Source organism: Heterodontus francisci, chromosome 8 (assembly GCF_036365525.1).
Source record: "Heterodontus francisci isolate sHetFra1 chromosome 8, sHetFra1.hap1, whole genome shotgun sequence".
Taxonomy (NCBI): Eukaryota; Metazoa; Chordata; class Chondrichthyes; order Heterodontiformes; family Heterodontidae; genus Heterodontus; species Heterodontus francisci.
The window spans coordinates 22,044,915-22,070,863 of record NC_090378.1 but is presented as its reverse complement, the minus strand read 5'-3'; the positions used below and the strand labels follow the sequence as shown (position 1 = coordinate 22,070,863).

The 25,949-nt window shown below is 42.4% G+C and overlaps 1 protein-coding gene across 5 annotated transcripts in view; it reads left to right on the top strand.

Moving 5' to 3' along the window:
- tgfbr3 (transforming growth factor, beta receptor III) overlaps positions 1-25,949 on the top strand; it is a 234,838-nt gene that overhangs the window by 114,419 nt on the left and 94,470 nt on the right. For all 5 annotated transcript variants that reach the window (XM_068036762.1, XM_068036763.1, XM_068036764.1 and 2 more), the window contains exon 4: positions 5,813-5,950. In XM_068036762.1, the coding sequence (XP_067892863.1) occupies positions 5,813-5,950 (138 nt within the window). The remainder of the gene's footprint in view (positions 1-5,812; positions 5,951-25,949) is intronic.

Genomic DNA, 25,949 nt, shown 5'->3' with positions numbered 1-25,949 from the left:
TGTCTGGTATTGCATGACCCTAGGAAGGGTTGCTACTACTGGGATGTGCAGAGTATGAACAGTTGCCTAACAAGTTAAAAGGTGACCTAAATAGAAGAGTTTCCATATAGGTAAAGATTTGATATAAGTAATGTTAAAGTACAAATTTGAATACTGTTGATAAGCTGTTGTTCACGTGCATTACTTTACCGATACAAAGATACATGATTTTAGCAACAAATTGACAAAAAGCACATCCTATAATAACTTCTTGCTTTATATTGTTGTTGATATTAAATTCTGAAACCTGTATTTTGTGACAACAGAATCGTTAAAATAATAAGTGACCATGTAAAATTTAAGAAGGCTTGCTGGGAGTTTTTTTTCTTAATGTCAGTGCTTGCAGCTCCAGTTCACAAACAAGCATAATTCACTCAAACTGTGATAGTGATTCATATGTATCTTTTTGAAACCTTACCGAGTCGTTGATTTGTGTAACAGAAGTCCATCAAAGTTAGTTAATGCTAATTCAGTAAATTCTTTTTAAAAAAAAAAACAATTATCTGGCTGAAAACTGCTGAATAGTTCATTGACTAAGGTAAATTATTTAGGACGTGACATTATTATCTGGAAGTAGTTCTGATAACTTCTTTGAGTTGCGTTTGTTTATTACTTATAAAAATATTGAAAATGGGGATAAAAGACTGCTTGACAATCAAGATTCATCCAGTTGAGTAACAAGAGTTTAGCCCCTTCCAAGTTGGCATGGAAAGATAAAGCGTTGTGAAGGTAGACGTGTCAGCGACCTATGCCGTTAGCATGGGGGTTGGAGGCTGGGGATCATGTGATGAAACCTCCTGTAATATGTCTAACCAGAGCTGGCAACCCTAAATTGGATGGACTATAATTGGTATCACTGACTAACCCAGGAGGAAGACCTTGCTTGAAGATCTCCATGTTAGCAGGAAATCTTTGTTTCAAAAGTGTCAAATCTAGTCATGTTTATCATTATATTCTATTAAAAAATGGTCCGTACTTTGAATAAAATGTATTTCTCCTTTAAGAAAAATATTAGTGAGTAACATTTATTACCATGCCAGAGGTAATCTTTCTCTTTACACACCAATTTGAACATAAGATGCAGTTAAACATTGTGACAACAAAGAAAATTAGGAAACTCATTATTAACTATATAATTCCAAATAGAGAGTGGTCTCAAGATTGTAGGGAACTGTGCCTAAAGGTGGCTGTGTAAATGTAACATTACTTGAAGCACCCAATTTTGCATTCCTACTCAATCAGAAATTCCAAGCTATCTCCTTTTTGCAGTCTCATGTATCCAAAATTTATGCAAGTGAGAAAGTTTTAAAAGATTAAAATGATCGGAAAATGCTCCCCATCGAATAGCATTGAAACAGTGATCATGAAAGCAAACGAACCATTAAAAATTCACCAGCTGACAACCTCAAAACAAAGCACAGATAAACAGTTGTACGTAGAAAGGCTGAATGAGTAAAAGCCCAAAACATTTTTTTCCAGCAAATGAAATGAATTAATTGTGGAAGTGACCATTGAGTAACGAGAAAGGATAGTAAAAGAAGGAACAATCCTGCAGAGAAACCAACTGACACGTTTATTAACTGTTCCACTCATTTAACGAACAGGTGCATTGCTGCGTCGGACCAGGAAAGCCCATAAGGAAAGACAACAATAAAATAAGGTTGAAGTGAAGCACCAGGCAATAGACTAGGAATAATTCCTGCCTGACAGTAACCTTTAAAGCACACACAGAACTTCCTCCCCACAACCACCCTTAGTAAATAGATATTGCGGTCAAATTCCCCGATAAGCCAAATAGCCTCTTATAAAGTCCTTTGTTGTCCACAGCTGCTCCATCCTCTGTTCGTGGCCACACTTCTCTCCTCTATTTTTATCAATTGTATTGAATTATTTTATTGAAAAACATTTGTGACATTTGGAGTTTAGGAAAATCAAGTTTCCAATTAGTTACAAATTCAATCCAGTGCCTTTGTTATAGGATGCCTTTCCTCAATCTGTCCATCTACCCAGAAAGGACCGTTAGCAGCTAAAGAAAGGAGACCCATTTGGGGGAGGGAAAAGACTGGAGGAGTTGTCTCAGGGGACTGCAAGGAAATGAGACATTAGAAAAGGAGAGCAGGCACAATGCTGGAAGGAAGATGAAAAGAAACCAGATCCTGAAGCAGCAAGAAAATCTATCAAAATAGGTTAAACAATGTGAGTTTGAAAATCTGGACTTTCAAACATGCCACCACATATATTTGGAAGTAAAGAACAATAAATTACAGTTTGTGTCAGGGCTGCAGCAAACCTTCAGATTGTAAAATTAGATTATTCTGTATACCTATGTATAAATGATGTATTGTAATGGGTTTAAATCCTTAGAGTAAAATTTCACTCTAAACTTTAATTTGCAGTATTCCTGTTGGTATCATGAACCAACTTTGTCAGATACCTTTAAACTATAATATTACATTGTTAGGAAAATATGTTTTACCATTTTTGATACATATATCAATTTACCTTACCATTTACACTTGCAAGATATTTTGTATCATTACCACATGACTAAAACATTTTAATTCTTTATAGTTCCTAAGGAATATTTGTCTGAAAATAAGTTTTTGTCGTTCAGCATACAACAGCTGTTGAAGTGTAGACAGCTTATGTTGCAGTGAAACTTGATATAACCAAGAATGTTTCCATGCTGGCCGATTAATGTAAATTTGGAATAGTTGTTATGAATAATCTACCAAGGGGTTTATCACTAGACTCGGTGGAAACAGTTCAGTCAGTTTACAGATTGGTTGCACTTGCTTTCATCTGTTGTAACTGAATTCCAGGTTGTGACTTGTCACCTTTAAGGTAGAAACAAAATGACATTTTAATAGCCTTTTTTACTTTGATCATTTTCAACATTTCTGTTCTGCTTTGTGATACTATACAAATTGCTTTAACAGAATCTGGAGGCCTGAATCAGAGAATTGTTTTTATAGTCCGGTTGCTGTGGCAATTCTCAGCCTTCCATGAAACCATCGTCTCCTGGGAAACAGAAACTTGTGCAGCTGTCTTTGGCCTATTGACATCAAATATATCTATTATGGGGCCTCTGAAGAAAAGTTTCTTCTGGTTTTGTTGCCATTATCTGAGTAGAATAGACAAACAGAATCTATACTGAGAGTAGGAAATAACAGAAAATTGCCACAAATCCTTAAGTGATTGGCACTAATTTTGATGCCTTTATAGAGTAATGTGATACACTACATTTAAGCAAGGTTATTAATGCTGCTTTCCCTTCTGTTAAATAACAGAGCAAGTAAACATTTTTATAGGGCCTTTTTATGTCATGATCTCTTAATTTCCCCAATAAGCGCACCCTGTAATACCTACAGCAGTTCTATTCCTTGTGAACATGTAATTTAAGGTGACAGTATTGTGATCTGAAACTGTTTCATCTAAATGGTTGTAACTTTATGATCAAGTAAACAAAAACATCATATTAGGGGAGTGCCTGATAGGGGTGTAGGCACTACAGAACTTGATTTTGTTGTGTGTCTTAATTTGCAGTGCATAATGCACTCTTCTCTGATTCACTAAAATACCATTTAACTGGCAGTGAAAATGGTTATCTGAGATGACAGACCTTGTCTGGATGAATGGAGGCTTTTCAGACAGTTCCCTTTGGGAGGCCTTTGAAAACTAAAAGCAGCAGAACAATGCAGCCTGTGCCAGATGACCAGCGCTATAGTATAGAGTTTTCAACATATTAGTTTGAGAGCAAAGCTTTCCTGAATGTGGTTGTTAGTTCAAAAACTTAGACATTTGCCAGTGACACATCATAGTTATTGTATATTAATATCATAATTACAAGTTAAAACTTCTAAATATAATTATTCAATTACCATTTTCAACAACAGCATTTAAATAAAGCTGGCTTTATATGTTAAGAATGCATTCTTGGTGCTGCACACGACTGTACCACAGAATGATAGAATGCAGTTCACATTCACTATTGCCACATAATGTGTTCCCTACCTGGTGAGTTGGTCATCAAGGTAGGAAACTTCTTTATAGAGCAGTAAACCTGGTGAAAGAATTGTGTTGGCCATGGCAGGAAATCTTGGAGCAGTGACATTCATTTTGCTTTGTCTATGGTGTGAAGAAGACAGAGGCGCAAGGGGAGAGCCAACTGTGCAACAGCCCCAACAAACAAATTTCTCTGCAGCACCTGTGGAAGAGCCTGTCACTCCAGAATTGGCCTTTATAGCCACTCCAGGCGCTGCTTCACAAACCACTGACCACCTCCAGGCGCGTATCCATTGTCTCTCGAGATAAGGAGGCCCAAAAGAAATGGTGTGAAGTGTTGAGGCAACCCGATGAGAAGGAAAAATTAGTTCACAATAAACTTCATTAGAAATATAATACTGAATCTGACATTCTTGATCATTTAAATGTGGTTTACCAAATGTGATTAAAATTTAAATAGGATGTTTTTGCAATAAGATTTGCCTAGTTCATCCATCTACAATTGTGTGAAAAAACCATTGTACAACTGTCTTAAGATTTTTTTTAAAAACAGGGCGGAAATAGTATATTTTTAATAACTTATTTGTTTGAGGAAACAGTGTATAAAATGACACAGCTGTATTTAAGTATGAAAAAACAAAACTTACAAAACTATTTCCATTCTCTTAAAAGCCTGCTGCTGGATTTTTCTGAGCTTCACTCACTTCCACCTCCATCACTGAATCAGCTCATCTGTTGCTGAAACTCTTAAGCTTCTGTTTATCACCTCCATACTTAACTATTTCAGTGCTCCTGGGCAGCCTCCCATTCTCCATTATTCAGACTATCCAAAACTCAGCTGCCCGTATCCTATTCCACACCAAGTTCTGCTCATTTATCTCTTCTGTTCTTGAAGCCTCCCTATCTCTGTAGCCTACTCCAACAGTACAACTCCCCACCCCGTCGCAATCTGAACTTCTCTGTTCTTCTGACTCTAGTCTTTCGTGCATCTTCTCTACCTTCAACCCACAAATTGAGTCTGTGCCTTCAGCCATCGAGGTCCTACACTCCCTCCTTAAACCCAGCTGCGTACAGGTTCATCTCATCCTTTTAAAGGCCCTCCCTGAAACCCAAAATTCTGGTCACTCATCCTACTATCTCCTTTTCCTGGACATCCATTTTTGTCTGATTACACCCCTGTGAAGCATTTTGGTATGTTTTTCTGCATTAAAGCCTCTATGTAAATGCAAGTTGTGTTCTTAAATATGCAAGCTGCATTATAGGCTTTTTAAATTAATTTATCTTTATTACAGGTTATAGAATATATGTGTAAGGAAGTTACTAGTGAGCTATGATGCTTAATTTACATAAACACCCTCTGCATTATTCTGACTCCTAGTTGAAGTAACTGAGCCAGAAATATCTTTTCACTGAAGTACAATGTAACCCTTTAACAGAGAGCAGAAAAACATCCTCAAAATATTACCGCTAAGTGGCTTGAAGTTTTTTATTTCCTAAAATTTCTGTAATAGACGGTACTGTTTGCAAATATCATTGATCTTACATAAATGCGGGTCTAACTGTGTTTGACTATTAACAATTTAAAAAGATAATTAACAATTAGTCGGAAGGCAACATATAGCAATTCTGGTTCACTAAAAGTACATTATGGCATTAGTAATGAAAGCAGCAGAAAACTGTGTAAAGAATGCCTACATGAAAGAATGTATAGTTTGTGCAATTTTTTGGGCAAAATAGGTGATGGTACTTTTTCATTTCTTCCCCAAAGGTGACACTGAATTTGAGACCCATTTTCTCTGTTGATGTCCATCAGAAGCCTTTGGTCTTTGTGCTGAATTCCCCTAGACCTGTGATGTGGATTATAAAGGCAGAAAGGCTGGCACCGGGAGTACAACGTTTGTTCCATGTAAGTGGAAAGATTCCTCTAAATATGGCTGCAATTGTCATGAAGATGGACTTTTAAAGCAAGCACAGTAAATCATTGCACATGACAGTAAACAAGTCCCTGGAAGAAAATAGATGCTAGTATGATGCAGAACAATGAATAGAAAAACATGCTTATACTATTACAAATAGTTTGGCATGTTTAAATAGAAATGATTTTGCCTTTAGTTCCACAAGAGCCAAAAATAACTTTTGGTGTCAGGTTAAGGTGATTGAACTCCTGCAAAATTTTCTACGTGGGGTCACTTTTGGAGTATGTACAAGTGGTGGGTACCTTGCTCATTGCCAGCTGATATTGGGCAGTCCAGCCACAATTTTCCAAAATTCTGTCCTGTGCAAAGTCTGGTGCTGCTGGTCTGTACTTGGGGGAAAAAAATGATCTCCATTGTTTTCAAAGTAAGCATGGACAAGATTGGTTTTCCAGTTTTCTTTTCAAAGGATTAATTGAGTGATTTTTACCTGTTGTGATATTTTTATTTTCTTTACTTCACTAATTTCAAGCTATCCTCTAAGCTTTGTGACTGAGACTGTGAGGTATACCATTATTGTGTTATAACAATATAATCCCTTTGGGCATAATAAAGAATTACTGAGAAAATCCAATCCCGCAATTTGCAATGGCTTAATTCTGAGATGTTTACCAGTCTCAAAGCTGAGTCCATGATTTTGTAGGGTTCAAGCCAGGATTGGTACCTATGAGGTACCCTTTGGGGAATTGGTGTCCTTTCATTTTCAGGTCCTGGATTTAAATCCGATGCAAACTGATCAAATGAAACTCTCATTTTTCTATTAGCCGCAAGGCTTCTATGTGAATAAGTTTGGGAGACAAAATTGTTCACATACTCAAGTTACATGAAGCCAGATGATGTGGGAAATGGAAATGCCAAGCTTAATTATATAGCACCTCATCATATCTTGAATGTCATAAAACACTTCAATACAATACTATTTTGTACACTGAAATGTCCCTCAAACAGGAATGAGATTGTTATGACCAGGTAGGTGATGGCGTGGCTTATTTCCACTGTTCACCTCAGCAAGTGTTTTTGTTACTAGGTTTTTAACCCCTTTTGTTTTATTTGTAAAATAAACAGGCAGTGACAGGTTTTCTGGTAGGTTTATAACAGAAGATTAACTATTTATTGAACAATATTCATTCCCGAAATGGCCGGAACCGCACCCATGCCTGCATTCTTTCTCTCTCACATACACGCACATTACGCATACACACGAGAATAGATAGAGAGGAAAAGAGTAAGTGGTTTGAAGTGAGGTAGGTGTTGAATCTTCTTGGCGGACAGTTTCTGTGGGGACAGAATAATATGGGGACATTTAAGGTGAAATAATTAATCAATCATGTACTACTAACAAACTAACCTTGGAGCTGCAGAGACAGCTTATCAGAATTGACTTCATAGTTTCAGGGCTGCACAGACAGCTTATCAGTAGACGTAGACTAACAAGCAAAAACTAACAGGACAGCTGCAAGCTGCTTCATAGTAGCCCATTGTATAGCAATCAGCCTAATGGTCCAAGGAGATAGGGGGGATGAGAAACTGCCAGAGGAGAAGGTGACAAGGCAGTACCCCAATCAGGCCATGACACCAAGAAACTGCAAAGTTTGTAAACCAATTGGGAACATAAAGGGGGTGTCACTGATTTGTATGAAGAACTATAAGAAAGGCTTGATTTCCCTGCTCAGGCAGGAGAGGAGAGAAGAGCCCAGGTGTTGTTGTTGTTTGCTTTGCTGATGATGTAACCAAGAAGTACTGCAATAAAGTTTCTTAAAGCTACAGTCAGACTTCGTCTCTCTTTGTGTAACTAATGGGATCCAACAACTTGGCATAGTCGGCAGGATCGCTGGAGGATTAAGACTGAAGCCACAGAGATCGGACCTATCGGCGCCCCAGAGGTAAGGACTCCTCTTTATGTTAAAAGTCCTTGGTCGTTGTCTAAATTTCGGTTCCCTGCCACACGATCCCGAACTTGGCGGTATTTGACGGAAATACCCTTTCTTGTGCGGCTCGAGACTCCCTTTATAGACGTCTAACTTGGCGGTATTTGACGAAGTACCTACTTGGCGCGAAAAGCCTGACGGCTCAAGACCTACTTCCCTACCTGAATGGATAAAATGACAGACGAAGGCAACCGACAGTTACCAACTACCGTCAAAGGTGGGCGGGCCCCACCTGACATTCCCAAAGATGAAATACTTTGGCAGTTGAAAGAATATGCAGAGCAACAGTTTAATCTGGCTAAAACGTACACCGAAATTGGGCAAAAATATGGCACCTCCATGGGACAGTGGTCCCTGGAAGATATAAAGAGAGTCTGGGGAAAAACAACCCGTTTAAAGGATAAAGAATGGACCCAATGGTCCCTAGCCGTAATGGGCCAGATTCGGCAGCGTAATGAGATTGTGCGACAAGCTCAATGTGATCGCGACCTAACGAGTGCAAAGGATCAACTGAAGGCGGTCTGCGAACAACTGAAAATTGAAAAGCTTGCAAAGGAAAAGCTAGACGCTGAAAAACAATCTGAAAAGGAAAGGCTAGAGATTGAAATTAAAGAGCTTAAAAAACAACTACAAGACCAGCAGACGACCCAACCGAAGGAAGCGGGACAGCTCTGCAAACCCCGCCGGCTACCTCCAACTAACTTGTATCCGAGTTTGAAGTTGTTAGAAACGGAACAACGGAAGATCCAACTGCGTGAAGCAGGTCTAGCCGAGTCTTCCAGTGAAGAAAGTGACAATGATGATGGGTTACCGTTTCCGCGACTAGCTCCCCTTAAACAGAAACGCGTTAAGGTCAAGACGGAAAAGAAGACTGTGGACGGTAGCGAGGTCACCACGGCCGAGTACAACACGTACTAGACACATGTCCCGGCTTCCCCTGAGAAAATCGGCAAGTGGTCCACAAGATTGCCCGACCCGAAGAAAGGGGGTCTGAAAATGTGGGAGCAGCTGGAACGATTGAAGGGAATTTATGATCTCCATCCATGGGACGGGGTACAGATTCTGACCGTAATGGTGCCCGGACGAGCGAGCCGAAAGCTAAGGAGAGAGGTCCAAATTGCTTTGGGTGAAGATGGTCAATTACTTGACACCGGATGGACTGCGATTAACAAGTGGTTGCGAGAGTTTTGTCCTGCAAAAACGGACTGGGGCAAAGTTGCAGCCTGTCAGCAGAAGAACTCGGAGGAAGTGCGGGAGTACGAAGAGAGGTTTAGGTCTACCTGGGTGGAATACTCAGGGATAGTAGACCCTGCTCCAGAGGAGCTGGACGACACCAATTTTGGACCCTTAAAAACCGCTTTTGTTGCTGGACTAAAGCCAGAATTGTCTAAAATACTGAAGGCCACCCTACCGGATTGGGACGCAGTAAGAGTGAAATACTCTGAGTTAATTGACAGATGTGCTCAGCTGGACAGGGATATGGGAGTCAAGCTTCGAGCTGTGCAGACGGACCAAAAGAGCCTGACAAAGAGCAAGATAGGCGACCCGGCCCCTGTTATTACTGCGGGAAGGAAGGCCATTGGGCTAAGGCGTGTAGAGCGAGAGGACGAGGCAGAGGATGCCAAGGACGCAACCTGGCACCCAAACCAGCTCGCTCCCCTGATGCCAACAACCTCTTTGAGAAGTTCAAACGGTTGACATCCCAGCAACAGAAGGAGATGTCCTCCTTACTCGATGCGACAAAAAGCTCCCTACCGATGGACAGTAAGACTAAAAGAGCTTACGCAGCTGGGGGCCATGGGACCATTTAGAGGACCCAGCCCATACGCATCGGTCTTGGTCTGCACGAATTGATAACACCGGTCTGGGTAGGTCCGGTGGACCAAGCCCTTCTCGGTATGGACGTTCTCACTCAGCTGAACTCCTCGTTGCATTTCGAAGGCGGCCAGGTAACTTGGTCTATCAGAAGTTTGAAGAAAGAGCAGCTGAGGGAGCACCCAATATGGGCCCAGGATAAGAACGATTGTGGGCTACTTCACATGGAACCGGCAACGTTTACGGGATACGCTCCGCCCTGTACTAGGCAATACCCCATCAGTCAAACATCTGTTGCAGGAATCCTACCCGTAATTAGACAGCTAGAGGAGCGAGGTGTGCTGATTAAAACACACAGTACCTCAAACAGCCCTGTGTGGCCAGTACGGAAGCCAAACGGGACCTGGCGGCTTACTGTCGACTATAGAAAGGCTAACCAGTGTATTGATCAAATGGCCCCTCTGGTAGCTGACCCCTCTACGGTATTTAATGCCCTCAAGCCGGAATACGAATGGTTCTCTGTTATCGATATGGCCAACGGATTTTGGTCGGTGCCACTGGCACCCGAAGTCCAACCGTGGTTCGCCTTTACTGTACAACAACAACAGTACACCTGGACACGGTTGCCACAGGGTTTCCACAACAGCCCTACGGTATTTCATATGGCCCTACAAAACCATTTGAGGGAGTTACCTTCCATGTACTCCACGGTCATCCAGTACGTGGACAACATTCTGTTAGCCTCTGATACAGAAGAACAGCACGAACAAGATCTGCGTACCTTGCTGGACCACCTTCATCAGAGAGGACACAAGGCCAGTATCGACAAAGCACAGATAGCAGAAGGAGAGGTCGTGTACCTGGGACAAAAGATTTCGAAAGGAAAGAGAGAACTCACCCAGGACAGGACCGCCGCCATTCGAGCTGTCAAACTGCCCACCACTATCCAGGAGCTTAGGTCCTTTTTGGGTTTGTGTAACTTCAACAGAAACTGGATTGACTCCTACACACAGCTGGCTCAACCATGAACCAATCTCTTGAAGGAAAAGCGGGCCTCTAAAGAATCAGTTACCCTAACCAAACAACAACAAGAAGCTTTCGAAAACCAGCCCTGGGAATCCCCGACAACGGGAAACCGTTTACCCTGTTTGTACACAAAAAAGAGGGATATATGACTGCCATACTGACACAGGAGCACGGGGACAAACAGAGACCTATTGGATACTATTCGAAAAGACTGGACACCATCGCCCTAGGATGGGGCAGTTGTTTAAGAGCTATGGAAACTACATGCCAAGCAGTAATGTCTACTGCAGGTTTGGTGTTCGATCAAAAGTTAACCATTAAGGGTCCGCACACAGTCCACACATTGCTATCTATGAACAGAGTATCCCAAGTGACAGCAGCCAGATGGACCCGATGGACAACAGTCCTAGAGGCTCCCAATCTCCACATCGTCCGGGCCAGCCCGGTAAATCCAGCGAATATGCACCCGTGGCCTGAAGAGATGGAGGAAGAAGAACATGATTGCGTGGAGATTATGGAGGAAACAGAGGAGGTAACCCTAGCGGCAGAGGAAGCATTGCTCAACCCAGATTTAATCCTTTTTACAGACGGATCCTCCTTTGTTGACAACGGTACACGGAAAGCAGGATGGGCAGTTACAACCCTACATGAAGTTGTGGAAGTGGGATGCCTGCCTTCAGGGACGTCGGCCCAACAAGCTGAACTGTGAGCCCTGTCGGAAGCATGTCGAATAGCAGAGGGGAAGACAGCTAATATTTACACAGACTCACGGTATGCTTTTGGAGTCGCTCACGACTTTGGTCAGCTCTGGCGCAAAAGAGGATTTCTCACTGCTGCTGGTACACCTATTCGAAATGGGAAAGAGGTCCGAGACTTACTGGAGGCGATGCAATTGCCACAAAAGGTATCCATTTTGAAATGTAAAGCCCATACAAAAGACAACACCATAGAGGCAAAGGGGAATGCCCTAGCCGACAAGGCAGCCAAGGAAGCCGCCTCGCAAGGTGATCCCCCGGACGCACGGACGCAAATATGTAAACTGAATACGTCCCATCTGACACAAGACCTACAAGTGATGCAGAGTGAATGTTCCAAAGAGGAAAAATGGACCAGGATAGAAGCAGGGATGAAGGTATGTGAAGGGGCGGCACAGTGGTGTAGTGGTTAGCACCGCAGCCTCACAGCTCCAGCGACCCGGGTTCAATTCTGGGTACTGCCTGTGTGGAGTTTGCAAGTTCTCCCTGTGTCTGCGTGGGTTTCCTCTGGGTGCTCCGGTTTCCTCCCACATGCCAAAGACTTGCAGGTTGATAGGTAAATTGGCCATTAGCAATTGCCCCTAGTAGGTGGTAGGGAAATGTAGGGACAGGTGGGGTTGTGGTAGGAATGCGGAATTAGTGTAGGATTAGTATAAATGGGTGGTTGATGTTCGGCACAGACACAGTGGGCCGAAGAGCCTGTTTCAGTGCTGTATTTCTAAACTAAACTAAACAAGCAGCATCTGGAGACAAAGGGACACCGAGAAACCCGTCGCATCACAGGTATCAGCAGCTTGGGGTGACCCACCAGAAGGAGGGCACGACATCGTCCCGGGAGTCTGGGTCTACGTGAAGAAAATACACAAAGAACCTTTGGGCGCCAAGTGGGCGGGACCTTTCCAAGTGCTACTGACCACCCAGTCAGCAGTTAAAGGTGAAGGAAAGAAAGCCTGGATACACGCCTCTCACGTAAAACGAGCGACCCGTGATTGAACGCCGAATTATTAATTGCTGCTAATTATTAATTGCTTCTTTTTAGTGATGATTGTAATTCTGTATTTTACATTTTTGCTTATTAAGTGTTGTTGTAAACAAGAAACTGAAGCCCCAGCAAAACTTATGCCTTTACAGAGCTCCTGCAGGCCCCTTCTGTGGCACAAGCAGGCAACATATTGAGTGTGACCCCTCCGGGTGTTGAGGGCTGTTTCTAGACAAGTAGAGACCATTAAAGGCACCTAGGTGGGATCAAGGGAATGATTCTTAAAAGTGTTTGAAGAATCAAAGGGGGGACTGTGGGGACAGAATAATATGGGGACATTTAAGGTGAAATAATAAACTAACAAACTAACCTCGGAGCTGCAGAGACAGCTTATCAGAATTGACTTCATAGTTTCAGGGCTGCACAGACAGCTTATCAGTAGAAGTAGACTAACAAGCAAAATGTAACAGGACAGCTGCAAGCTGCTTCATAGTACCCCATTGTATAGCAATCAGCCTAACGGTCCAAGGAGATAGGGGGGATGAGAAACTGCCAGAGGAGAAGGTGACAAGGCAGTACCCCAATCAGGCCATGACACCAAGAAACTGCAAAGTTTGTAAACCAATTGGGAACATAAAGGAGGTGTCACTGATTTGTATGAAGAACTATAAGAAAGGCTTGATTTCCCTGCTCAGGCAGGAGAGGAGAGAAGAGCCCAGGTGTTGTTGTTGTTTGTTTTGCTGATAATGTAACCAAGAAGTACTGCAATAAAGTTTCTTAAAGCTACAGTCAGACTTCGTCTCTCTTTGTGTAACTAATGGGATCCAACAGTTTCTCTTTTAAAGTTGCAGACCTGGGTGTTTGTATTTTTCTGGTGGTTAAGACTTCAGACTGGAAGCAGCGGTCACTTTGTTTCTCTGCTGCAGCAAGTTGAAGTGTAGAATTCACAGCAGGGCTCCTTTCTTGTTTTGGATAGCCTTTCTACAGCTATTGGCTGGACTTCTTTTCTGTGATGTTCTTGTGATCTCTCTCTCTTACCCCCAGAGAGCTACCTTTTACGGTAAAAATCTCTTACATTAGCACCTGTTAGGAGACGCATGGCACCCTCCCTGTTGTGACCACACAAAGGCCCAGGATGTGGCTACTTCACACCTTTGTTTCAGAAGAACCCATTCAATTCAGGAATGTCACTTGATGATTTCAGGATTGGTGTAATTGACGCTTCTTAGTTTGGAATGTATCCTTTTGTCCTTAACCGACATTGAGACACTTTGAATATACAGGCCAAGTCAGCCAACCTCTGGCAGCCATTTTGCAGCACATTGTCCACTTTTTAAAAGGAAAAGTCAATTTTTTAGAACTCTTCAATTTGTTTTTTTTTTATCGCTGCACATTTCGTGTACATGACAAGATAAATGCCCAGTTAATCTGTTTTTGCTGGTGTTGGTTGAGGGGGTAATGTTGGCAACGACAATGGGAATGATCTGCTCTTCTGTAAAAAATGCTGTAGGATCTCATGTCTGCGCAAAGATAGTACTGCATTGAAGTGTAAGTCCAGACTATGTTCTCAAGTCCAGAAGTGAGACCGGAACCTGCAGCCTTATGACTTCGAGAAACAAGAATGCTGCCAAGTTGACAAGGTGCTCTTCAGAGGTTTGGGAAGCTGTAATGGGCTCTATTCTGCATCCAGCTACATGCTGAAATAGGGTGCCAAAGATACAAAAATAATTCTTAATAACCATAGCCTCACTTTGCACAGAAAAATGTCCAGGCCTAAATTTTGCAGATCCTCATTTAATTTAGCAACTTCATTAAGTATAGTTTTATAGCATCAAATATGAAATTACATTATTGTAAGAAGTCTATACTGCCTCAGGTAACTATGTTTCCCCTCACTGAGTTTGAAATATAGATATCTGAGCTTCAACTATGATAGCTTGCAGAAATTCTCATTTGATAGCGAGCTATTTGGGGATCAAATAGGGGAAAGGTTCACCAAATACAGACAAGCTCAACAGACCATGGATGATATATGGGAACCCTTTATGAATCAAGTGCTCTAGATTGCCTACGTCATAAACTAAAACCGGTTTCCTTCAGTTAGTGAAAGCCACAGCACTCCAAGACTCTGAAATGTCATTCACACCCAGTGCTATACCTGTTTTCTCAAGAATGTCCCAAAGCTTTCTGTTACTTTCCTTCTCTGCAACCTAATCAAGGAGATTTAAATTATTTTGCCAGTGGTCATCTTGGCATGGTACTGCCTACAGTCTCAGTGCAGTGTATTAAGAAGGATGTTTTTTATGTTGTATTATAGATTTAGTTCAGCAAGTCAGTATTAAAAACGTCCCTAGTCATGCTGTTTTGTGTTCACAAATGGGCAGGACTTGCAACATATTCTGGACAAGCTTCTCAAAAAGGAAAATTCAAGGCAGACATGTTGCCCACAATCATTCAGGCAGTATGCCCAAAGGCCTGGCAAGGAATCACAGATATAGAAGACTAGTCCTTTCAGTTAGACATTTGTAAGACTCACAAAAAAAAGTTTCTAGGTAGTAAGCACGTTATACTAGTACAGAATACTGGTTTCCAATCCCTCTTTAGTTTTCTCAGAAGTGGAACACCTGAGTCTGAAAGGACTGTATCTCTGCTCTTTCCAGACAACCAGCTGATGAGAACACACAAAACAGAGCCAGAAGAGCTAGGTAATAGGCTGCATTTTCAGACTTTATGAGCCTTTTGTAAACATGGAAAATTTCTAAATAGAACCTTCCTCAGTATATCTCCTCAATTGGAGCCAGGTTCTAGACAGTTTCAGTACTAGTCTCACAGACAGAGAAATGCTTACTTGGCATTCAGAAGCAGCTGGCATCCTTATCGTCATATTTGTAGGATTACATGCAAAGTCTATCTCAGTCCTTGGGCTGACGGTGGCATTTATCCTTGTTGCTCTTGACCTTTCCTATCCTTGTAAAATGATTACCTTAACTCTAACCTTCCCCTTTTTTTCAAAAAACTTGAACATTTGATTGCAATGTAAAATATACTTAGCTGTCTCTCCATTCCCTGTTCAAGTGTTTCCAATCCAGTTTCTAATTAATACATAGCACCATGATCCCACTGGTCGAAGGTACCTTGATAGTGTTGTCACCTTCCAAATCTGCACCCAACTTTTTCAGAACTCCATTTTTGAATCCCTCCAATCAGGTTTCCACCTCTGCCACAGTACTGAAACTGCTCTTAACAAAGTCACCAATGACATCCGATGTGACTGTGACAAAGGTAAAATATCCCTCCTCATGCTTCTCAATCTGCCTGAGCCTTTGACACAGTTGACCACACCATCCTCTTCCAATGCCTCTCCACAGTTGTCCAGCTGGGTGGGACTGCACTGGCTTGGTTCCATTCTTATCTATCTATTCATAGCCAGAGTATCACTTGCAGTTGCTTCCCTTCCTGCTGTTGCACAGTTACCTTCAAGAATCTATCCTTGGCCTCCTTCTATTTATCATTTACATGCTGTTCCTCAGTAACCACATCCGAAACACAGCATTAGTTTTCACATGAATGCTGATGACACCCAACTCCACTTCACCACCACCTTTCTCGACTATTGCTAAATTATCAGACTGCTTGTCTGACATCCAGTACTGGATGAGCAGAAATTTGCACCAACTAACAGTGGGAAGAATGAAGCCATTGTCTTCGATCACTGCTACAAACTCCATTCCCTAGCTACCAACTCCATCCCTCTCCCTGGCAGCTGTCTAAGATTGAACCAGACCTCTCAACTTCAGTATCATATCTGACCCCAAGATGAGCTTCCAACCGCATATCCACACCATCACCGAAGATTGTCTATTTCCACCTCCGTAACATTGCCCAGCTCCGCTCCTACCTTAGCTTAGCTGATGTGGAAACCCTCATCCGTGCCTTTGTTACCTCTAGACTTGACTATTCCAACATATTCGTGGCCGACCTCCTGCATTCTACCCTTCATAAACTTGAGGTTATCCAAAACTCTGCTACCTGTGTCCTTACTTACGCCTAGTCCTGTTCACCCATCACCTCTGTGCTTGCTAATCTACACTGGCTCCTGGTCATGCAATGCCTCGATTTTAAAATTCTCATCCTTGTTTTAAAGTTCCTTTGTGGCTTTGCCTCTCCCTATTTCTATAATCTCCCACAACCCTCCTCGATATCTGCACTCATCAAATTCTGGTCTCTTGAGCATCCCCATTTTTAATTGCTTCACCATTGATGGCATGCCTTCAGCTGCCTCGGCCTAAAGCTCTGGAAATCCCTGCTTAAACACCTCTGGCTCTCTACTTTCTCACCTCCTTTGAAAATATCCCTTAAAACCTACCTTCTTGACCAAGCTTTTTCCCATTTGCCCTAATATCTCCTTATGTGGCTCGGTGTCAAATTTTGCTTTATACTGGTCCTGTGAAGTGCCTTGGGCTGCTTTATTCTGTTAAAGGCGTTATATGAGTTCAAGTTGTTATTTTACCAATGAGATCCCCTGTGACTACAATGCAGCTTACATCCTCTCCTCTTCCGCACCTTCCTTGATCTCTATCGGATCCTCAACTGTCTGTGTGCCTTCTTTCAGTATAGATTTAACTACTTGATGCAGAATATTTGGAATAGACTATCCAGGGAGGCAGGCAGCGTAGGAAAATCTTAAGGGTAAATTAGCTGAGGTATTTGAGTGAGTAGGCAATTGACTTAGTACTTTTTGTGACCAGACAGATGGACTACAGTCTTTTCCAGTCCTGCACTTTGCTGTACTCCTTGCATGCTCACATGGTCTTTGGCACACCTTGGGTTTTCAACTTTTGTCCCCTACCTATCATTATCTACACATTACCTCAAAGGCCATTAACTGCAGGCACAGGCCATTTCCAGCTATACTCCATCACCTAATTCTAATTTTCTGACAATGCTATCAATAGCTGATGCATTATATAACTGCATGCCCAATATAAAATCCTGGATGAGTTGAAACTTCTTGCAGTTCAATATCAGTAAAACTGAGGCCATATTGCTCAGCTTTTGGCAGCGCCTATGTGCTTACTCTTATCAATTTGCCTAGTGTCCCACTCAGGCTGAGTCTGGTTTGGCTATGATGTCCTCCTCTGTTAAATGGCCTGTCTATATTCACTGTAAAGGTTCACATGTGAATAATATTCACTTAGATTAGGTCAAGGGACTGGCGGCCATGGAAGCGTATCGAAGTAAGGAAGGAATTAACACCTTCAGGAAGGAGGGGAGAATATTGGTAGAATTTATAAAACAATTATCTGATCTCATGTATGAGAGACCTTAGATTTAGTGATGTTTTCACATGAAAAATATGGGTTTGCAAATAATTTTGTCTTCTGTTGCTGTGATGACTCTGCCTAAGCTGTCTCTATTCCACACTTCTCTGGAAAAGTTGCATTGTAACGTGTAGCAATCGCCACAAATATCTCTGCAGTAGTAGTTGCTTGGTGGTGCCATTTCATGCAGTGTTTAGGCACCCAAGGATAATGTGACTGATTCTACTTAATATAAAATGATTTGCAAACCAACATATTTTTCATGCAGACATTGTAATTAAGTAGGAAGAGCATTTAATATTGGATGGTATAAACATAGAGAGAGAGGAAATATCCATCTTTGAAAGTGGATAAATCGCCAGACCCAGATGAAATGTATCCCAGGCTGCTAAGGGAAGCAAGGTAGGAAATAGTGGAGGTTCTGACCATCATCTTCCAATCCACTCTGGCTACAGGCATGGTACCAGAGAACTGCTAACATTGTTGTTTAAAACAGGAGAAAAGGATAGACCAAGTAATTACAGTCCAGTTGGCCTAATCTCAGTGGTGTGCAAATTATTAGAAAGAATTCTGAGGGAGAGGCCAAATTGTCATTTAGAAAGGCACAAATTAATCAGGGACAGTCAGACAGTCAGCATGGATTTGTTACGGGAAGGTCATGTCTGACTAGCTTGATTGAATTTTTTGGGAAAGTAACAAAGTGGTCGACGAAGATAGCTCGTTTGTTGTATGGATCTTAGCAAGGCTTTTGACAAGGTCCTACATAGCTGACTGGTCAGAAAAGTAAGAGCTTATGGGATCTAAGGCTAAATGACAAGTTGGATCCAAAATTGGCTCAGTGGCAGGAAACAAAAGTTAATAGTCAACAGGTGTTTTTGTGACTGGATAGCTGTTTGCAGTGGAGTTCCGCAGAGCTCAGTACTGGGTCCCTTGCTTTTCATGGTGTGTATATAGACTTAAATGTAGGAGGCATAATTAAGAAGTGTGCAGATGACGCATAAATTGGCAGTCTGGTTCATAGTGAGAGGGAAAGCTGTAAACTGCAGGAAAATAACAATGAATTGGACAGGTGGGCAGAAAAGTGGTAAATAGAATTCAGCTCGGAGAAGTGTGAGGTAATGCATTCGAGGAGAGCAAACAAGGCAAGGGAATACACAATATATAGTAGGATACTGAGAACTATAGAGGAACAAAGGGACCTTGGAGTGCATGTCCACAGATTCCTGAAGGTAGTAGGACAGGTAGATAAAGTAGTTAAGAAGGAATACAGGATATTTTCCTTTACTAGCAGAGGCATAGAATAAAAGAGCAGGGAGGTTATGCTGGAACTGTATAAAACACTAGTTAGGCCACAGCATTAGGTCATCGCATTACAGGAAGGATGTGATCGTACTAGAGAGGTTGCAGAGGAGATTTACAAGTGTGTTGCTAGGAATGGAGAATTTTAACTGAGATAAGATTGGCTAGGCTGGGGACTTTTTTCTTTACTGAGGAGAGATTTAACTGAGATGTATAAAATTGAGGGGCCTAGGTAGAGTAGATTGAAAGGACCTATTAAAGAAGCCAAATGGAGATGGGCTGGGCATGTTGCTCGAACAAATGATAACAGGTGGACAAAAAGGCTATTGGAGTGGCAGCCAAAAACAGGAAAAAGAGGGAGACTGAGAAGAAGATGGAAAGATGATATAATACCATGGGAACCACATGGGCAAGAACAACAAGGGATAGAGATAAATAGAAAAGGCATGAGGAGGGCTACATCCTATAGTGGATGAACACAGCCAAAATGATGATGATTTCCCTTAGCAGAGAGGTCAATAACCAGGGGACATAGATTTAAAGTAATTGGTGGAAGGATTAGAGGGGAGTTGAGGAGAAATTCTTTCAGCCAGAGGGTGGTGGGGGTCTGGAGCACACTCCCTGAAAGGGTGGTAGAGGCATTTAAAAAAAGTACTTGGATATGTACTTGAAGTGCTGTGACCTACAGGGCTACAGATCAAGAGCTAGAAAGTCGGATTAGGCTGGATTGCTCTTTTATGGCTGACACAGACATGACGGGCCGAAAGGCCTTCTTCAATGCTATAAATGTTTGCTGTTTCTATTTAAAAAATAACTCAATACAACATAGTGATGCCAATACAACAGAGGCCTTAATAATTGATGAGCATAGTTGATGGTTTATAGAACTGAAGCTAAGCAGCAACCATTTTAATATAACGCCGAATTATTATGAAATCAAATCATAGTAAGTATTGGGGAATTTTTTGCAATAAATTTTCCATGTATTATTTTTGTTTTAAAAAATCCTTCATACGGATTTTTTTCTTGAAATTCATTTTCTGGTGTCGCTAGCAAGGCCAGCATTTATTGACCATTCCCAACTGCTCTTGAGAAAGTGGTGGTGGGCCTTCTTGAACTGCTGCAGTCCAAGGCATGTAAGTATTTTCACAATGCTGATGTGCAAGGAGTTTCAGGATTGTGGCCCTGCAACAATGAAGGAACAGAGATGTATGTCCAAGTTAGAATGATGCATGACTTGGAGGGGAACATCCCCCTGCCGTCCATGTCCTTCAAGATGATCGAGGTATCGGGTTTGGGAGGTGCTGTCCAAGAAGCCTTGGCAAGTTACAGTGCATCCCGTGGATAGTACACACTGTAGCCATGGTACACTGGTGGTGGAGGAAGTGGATGCTTAAGGTGATGGATTGACGCTCGATCAGATGGTCTGCTTTGTCCTGGATGATGTCGAGCTTCTTGAGTGTTATTGCAGCTGTACCCATCCAGGCAAGTGGAGAGTATTCCATCACAATCCTGACTTATGTCTTTTAGATGCTGGCGAGGATTTGGAGAGTCAGGAGCTGGGCCACTTTGTGCAGAAAGTTCAACCTTTGACCTGCTGAAGTAGCTGTGGCATTTAGTTGGCTAGTCCAGTAGAGTTTCTAGTAAATGGCAACCCGCGGGATGTTGATGGTGAGGGGTTCAGCAATAGTAATGCCATTGAATATCAAGGGGAGACGGTTAAATTCTCTCTTGTTGGAAATGGTCATGGCCTACCACTTGTGTGGTGGGAATTTTACTTGCCACTTATTGGCTCAGCCAGGATGTTGTCCAGGTCTTACTGCATATGGCATGGACTGTTTCATTATCTACAGCTTTAAAATACTCCCCTGTTCTTTTCAATTTGCCAGACTCTAGTTTTGTTGGCACAAGGTTACAGTATGTTGGCCTTCATTAAACTGTGTCTACACCATTAAACCACTGAGCTCTAATGCTTCACACCAGATTTTTGGCCAATTGACAAAACTTGCTGAAAAACAAGTGTTGTTTGTTTCTGCTGCATAGCATTTATCTGCAAATCAGAAGGTGAACTTTCCCATTGTATTTTAAATGGATCCAGATGTCAGTTACACCATGGAACAAGATAAATATATTATAGAAATTACCTGTATAAAGTTTTAGTATTATTTAAACTGCAGTGTTAACTGAGAATTACTACTTAGTTGAAGCCATAAGCTTGTACTCCAAACAAGTTGGAAGTAGCTGGAATCAGTTCAGTGTGGTCTTAGAATGAATAACAGATCTGTTTAAGTGAGTCAAAATTTATATTAAACATATTATGTTTCGGACATGCATACTGATTATGCAAAACACCCACGCAAATAAAAGTCTGCTTTTCGCATGTTATGTATGAGTTTAGGAATAGCTATTACTTAAAACTAACTAATACTTCATTATACATAAGCTTGTGAGACTCCATGGCCAGGATTTTATCCGGGCAACGGGGTTCTCGACGTCGGGCAAAAGCGACGCCAAGAACCCTTGTCACCCCTTTTCTGGGAGACCCGCTGAATCAAGTGCCAATTAGGCACTTAACTGGACAGCGGCAGGCCTTCCACAGGATTAAGGACCAGCTCTCTGAGGCTGGCAGCTCTTTAACTGAGCAGCGCCACCTCGGAGGTGGTGGCTGCTGGCTGTGAAGCATCTGCCTGAGGCCCAGGAGTGGCGCTGGATGCAGGCCACAGGTAGGTCAGGACAGGAGGGATCTCGCGGGGGAGGGGTGTGAAGGGGGGGGTCGGCAGCTCTCAGCGATCCCTCCCCTTCCTGATACTGAATCCCTCATTCAGGCACTGTGCCTTTTAACGAAGGGCCATGCCCACCCCCACCCACAACCGAGCCCACATGGATTTTCCTGCCGTGCATCCCCATGCAGCCACAGGTCCGCCCGCTGCTCGGCTAATTGCTGCGGCGGCAGGATGAGGCCCTTAATTGACCATTAATTGCCCACTTAAAAGCCTTAATTGGTGGTGGGGTGGGAAGGCTGTTCACAGGCCTTCCTGCCCCGGATTCAATTTCAACTGAGGCAGGAAGGTGGCCGGGTCCACCCACGCCACCATCCCACCCGATTATTTGCTCTCCCTGCCTCCAGACCCACTGCAGAGGATCAGCCTTCACCTGGTCTTACCGTAGCAGGGTTTAATTTTCTCCTTGTTCACCGCTTTCCAATTATAAGGCAAAGAAACCTGCACAAACAGGTTTCCTTAGGTTTAAAGAAGAAAAGTTGAAATTTATTAAACTTGAACTTAAATTCTAATTCACCTACAGATACACGACGCATCCACGCTAGCATGCATACGCGATACACATATGCAAATAGAGACAGAAAAGAGCAGAAGAAAAAATAAAGTGAAAAGTTTGAGGCAATATCTGAAGAGTTTTGTTACGAGTTTTGTTGAGTTTTTGTTTTGATTTGTATAAGCAAGGGGGTGGAAGGTTATCGGGGGTAGGTGGAAATGTGGAGTAATCAGTTCAGCCATGAACTTATTGAATGGTGGAGCAGCCTCGAGGGATCGAGTGGCCTACTCCTGCTCCTAATTTATATGTTCGTACGGTTCTTTGAGCTCACTGTAGAGTCCTTCATTGTTGGTCGTTTTTGCTTTTCGTTGGGGCCCAGTATTCTTCTTAAACCTTGTTCGCTGTAGGAGACTTTTCTCTCTTGGGGTTCTTGTGTCTTCAGTGGTTTCAGAGGCTTGTGAGAAAGAGATGGGAACAGACAGGAGAGACTTTCTCAGTCCAGGAGCAAGAAGTCTTTCTGAGTTCAAACTCTCTGTGGCCAGTTCAAAAGAAAACCATGGAACAGCCAGGTAGTCATGTGACCAACTGGTCTAACCAGTCCTGGCTCTTGTGGATTGTATCCTCCTTAGCAGGCCTTGGAATGCGCTTCCTCACCTTCGATGTCTGTTAGCATGTAAATGTTTTTTTCCAGCCACGGCTGATCTGTTTAACAAGTCATTTCCTCGCTCCAACAACAGTTAAAAATCAATGTTCATGACAAAATTGATGTGCCTCATTCTTGGCAGGTGAGGGCCTAGCATGACACTGTCCTGTAAGATACACGCAGTGTCAGTTTCTGAATTGGCGCTGCATGTATGAATTCTGGTGACAGTGCTCTGTCGTCTTCATCACTCTCTTCTCGGTGTTCCTCTACTGTCTGGCCAGGTTGTACCTCTTGGGTATCTGAAAGGAAAAAGACACAAGGGTAAGGTTGTGGTGTGGGGAGGGGGAGAAAGTAAGAGACACGTCTTTGCACCATCTGCAGCTTGCAAATCAGAAGAGAGTGAGAGACAAAGGGAAGGTGGGTGTGAGAAGGATGTTTAGGTATGAGGATTACCGTCATTGTTGATGGTTCCAGCCCCACTGTTGGCCATGGCCTCAGCAGCGGGCATCTCAATAATGGCGGATGCTGTCTCCTTCGTGGTGGTTAGGACTTGCAGGTTCACCTGTCCCCCTCCAGTTAGCTCCTGCTGCCTCTGGTTGTGTGCTACCTTGTCCTGCAAGGGGAGGAAAGTGTGTCACTGAGTGTGGGGCAATCCATGTAGCTGAATTGGCTGTCGTGGTTGAATAGCTGGCAGAGTGTGAAAGCTGTGAGACGTGGTTTCCAGCAGTGCTTAGTTTGTGGGGTTGAGGTGAAGCTATGAATGTTAATTATGAGTCGAGATTGTTGTTAGGTAAGTGATGGGTTGTGGTGATTTGAGCAGTGTCTCGAGGATAGTGGTGCAATTGGTAGGATATGACATTTGAAGATGCATTCACTGATCTTGACCACTTGTGAGCTCATTGCGGCACTGTATCCAGGTCCATGGGATTTGACTTGCCAGTGAACAGCATAAATAACACAGGTTGCACGCAGCAATCATTCAGATGAGCAGGCAGTACGAATTTAGCATGCTATCGGCCTGTAATCAGTGGCCCCAGGTTAATTGTGTATTGTGATCCTTGTACCCTTTTTTTTTGCTGGTCCAGAAACTTTATTTGGTGACATTAACAACTAGACTATAACTGGAAGTTGCTGTGTTAGTTCAACTTATCAATGACCTCTCGACTGCTTGACGGTCTAGCCTATTCCATATTCAGGATTACATTATTGTAACCAAAGCCTAAAACCCCAGCAATGGCTCTGGCAGCATCTTCATGATGGTGGAAAGGCAAAATCCTTAGACTGGCCAATGTTCTTGTCCTTAGCCAGGTAGATCCTAGAAATGGAGCCAAAAGTTCTGAATAGTTCCTGCAGGTCAGTCTCTCGTGTGTTCTCCGAAAGGTTAGTGACACAGATTATGTCATTGTCATCCGCTCTGCGATTTGTCTGCATTGACTCTGCACGCTGATTATCCCGCCGAGCTTACGAGGTGGAGCCATACTTGTTCTGAGCTGGTTGGACTGGTTCAGGTTCTGAGTTCTTTTTCTTCTCAGACATGGTGAATCCCAGCTGTTCAGCCAGTCTGGTGCCCCTTTTTGTGGGCTATACAGTTTAGCACTCTACAGCTGCAAACTGTTGTACACCAAATGCAGAATCTCCTAAGAAAGATCATATTTGATTTGACTAAGCTTTGTTTATTGGCTTCCTGATTTACAGCTACTACTCCTTCAAGCATCATAACACAACTTACAATTCTTGTGTTATGGCCATGTGATGAGGGGTGTGTGTGGTTCCCACTGCTCAACTCCTACCTGACCGCAGCAAGTGTTTTTTTATTAGGGGTTTTAACCCCGTTGTGTTTTATTTATCAAATAGATAGTGACAGATTTTCTTGTAGGTTTAAAACAGAAGATTAATTATTTATTGAGCAATATGCCTTTATCCTGAAATTGTCTCAACTGCATCCACTCACGCATTCACTTGCACACACACCCAAGAAGAGACACATAGAGAGGAAAAGGGGCAAATGTTTTTAAGTGAGATCGGGTTTCGGGGTTCACGGTAAACCTGTTGAATTCTCTCTGAGGTTAAGTTCTCTTTGGTTGTCGGCCTGGGGTGAATAGATTTCTCTGTTGGTGGAAAGTTCAGTTTGAAGACAGAGGATCACTTCCAATTCACTGCTGCACAGGTTGAAAATGTAGCTTTCACAACAGGGCACCTTCCTTCTTGGCTTGTTGGATTTTTCTCCCAGTTCTTAGCTGGACAAGCTTTTGCTGATGTTTTTTCCTGGGTCTCCCTCTCTCTCCAAAGAGCCTTTTAAGGGTCAAAAATGGTTTTACACCTTTGCCTCTATTGGGAGACATAGATCTTCACTGGGGTGACCGACAATGGCCCAGGATGTGGCTCCTTCACCCCTTCTTTGTTTCTCAAGAACCCATTCAATTCAAAAATATCTCTTGATGGGTTCAGGATGGGTGTAAATGACACCTCTTTGCGTTGAATGTATTCTTTTGACTTTGCCAGACTGTTTGAATATACAAGTTATGTCTTTTGACCTTCGGCCATTTTTTAGCAAATTGTCCACTTTTTAAAAAAAAAAGTTAATTTTTACAACTCTTCAGGGTGAGTTCTTGTAGTTTCAACTGCTGTATTTTATGTCAGCATCACACTTGGAAGTAGTATTCTCAAAATTGATAGCTTTAAATTAGGATTGCTTTTCGAATAAATATTTGGCAAATCTTTTCTTGATTTGAGAAAGATGCAGAGCTGTGCACCACCTTAATCTTGTTGGCCACCATGTAATCCAATTCTGCATTTTTACATGATCTGTATTCTGGCATTTTTAATAAATGAATGGTTTATGAATTTTTCCTTTCTTCAAGAGGAAGAAGATAGTTTTCTTTTTAAATTTTAA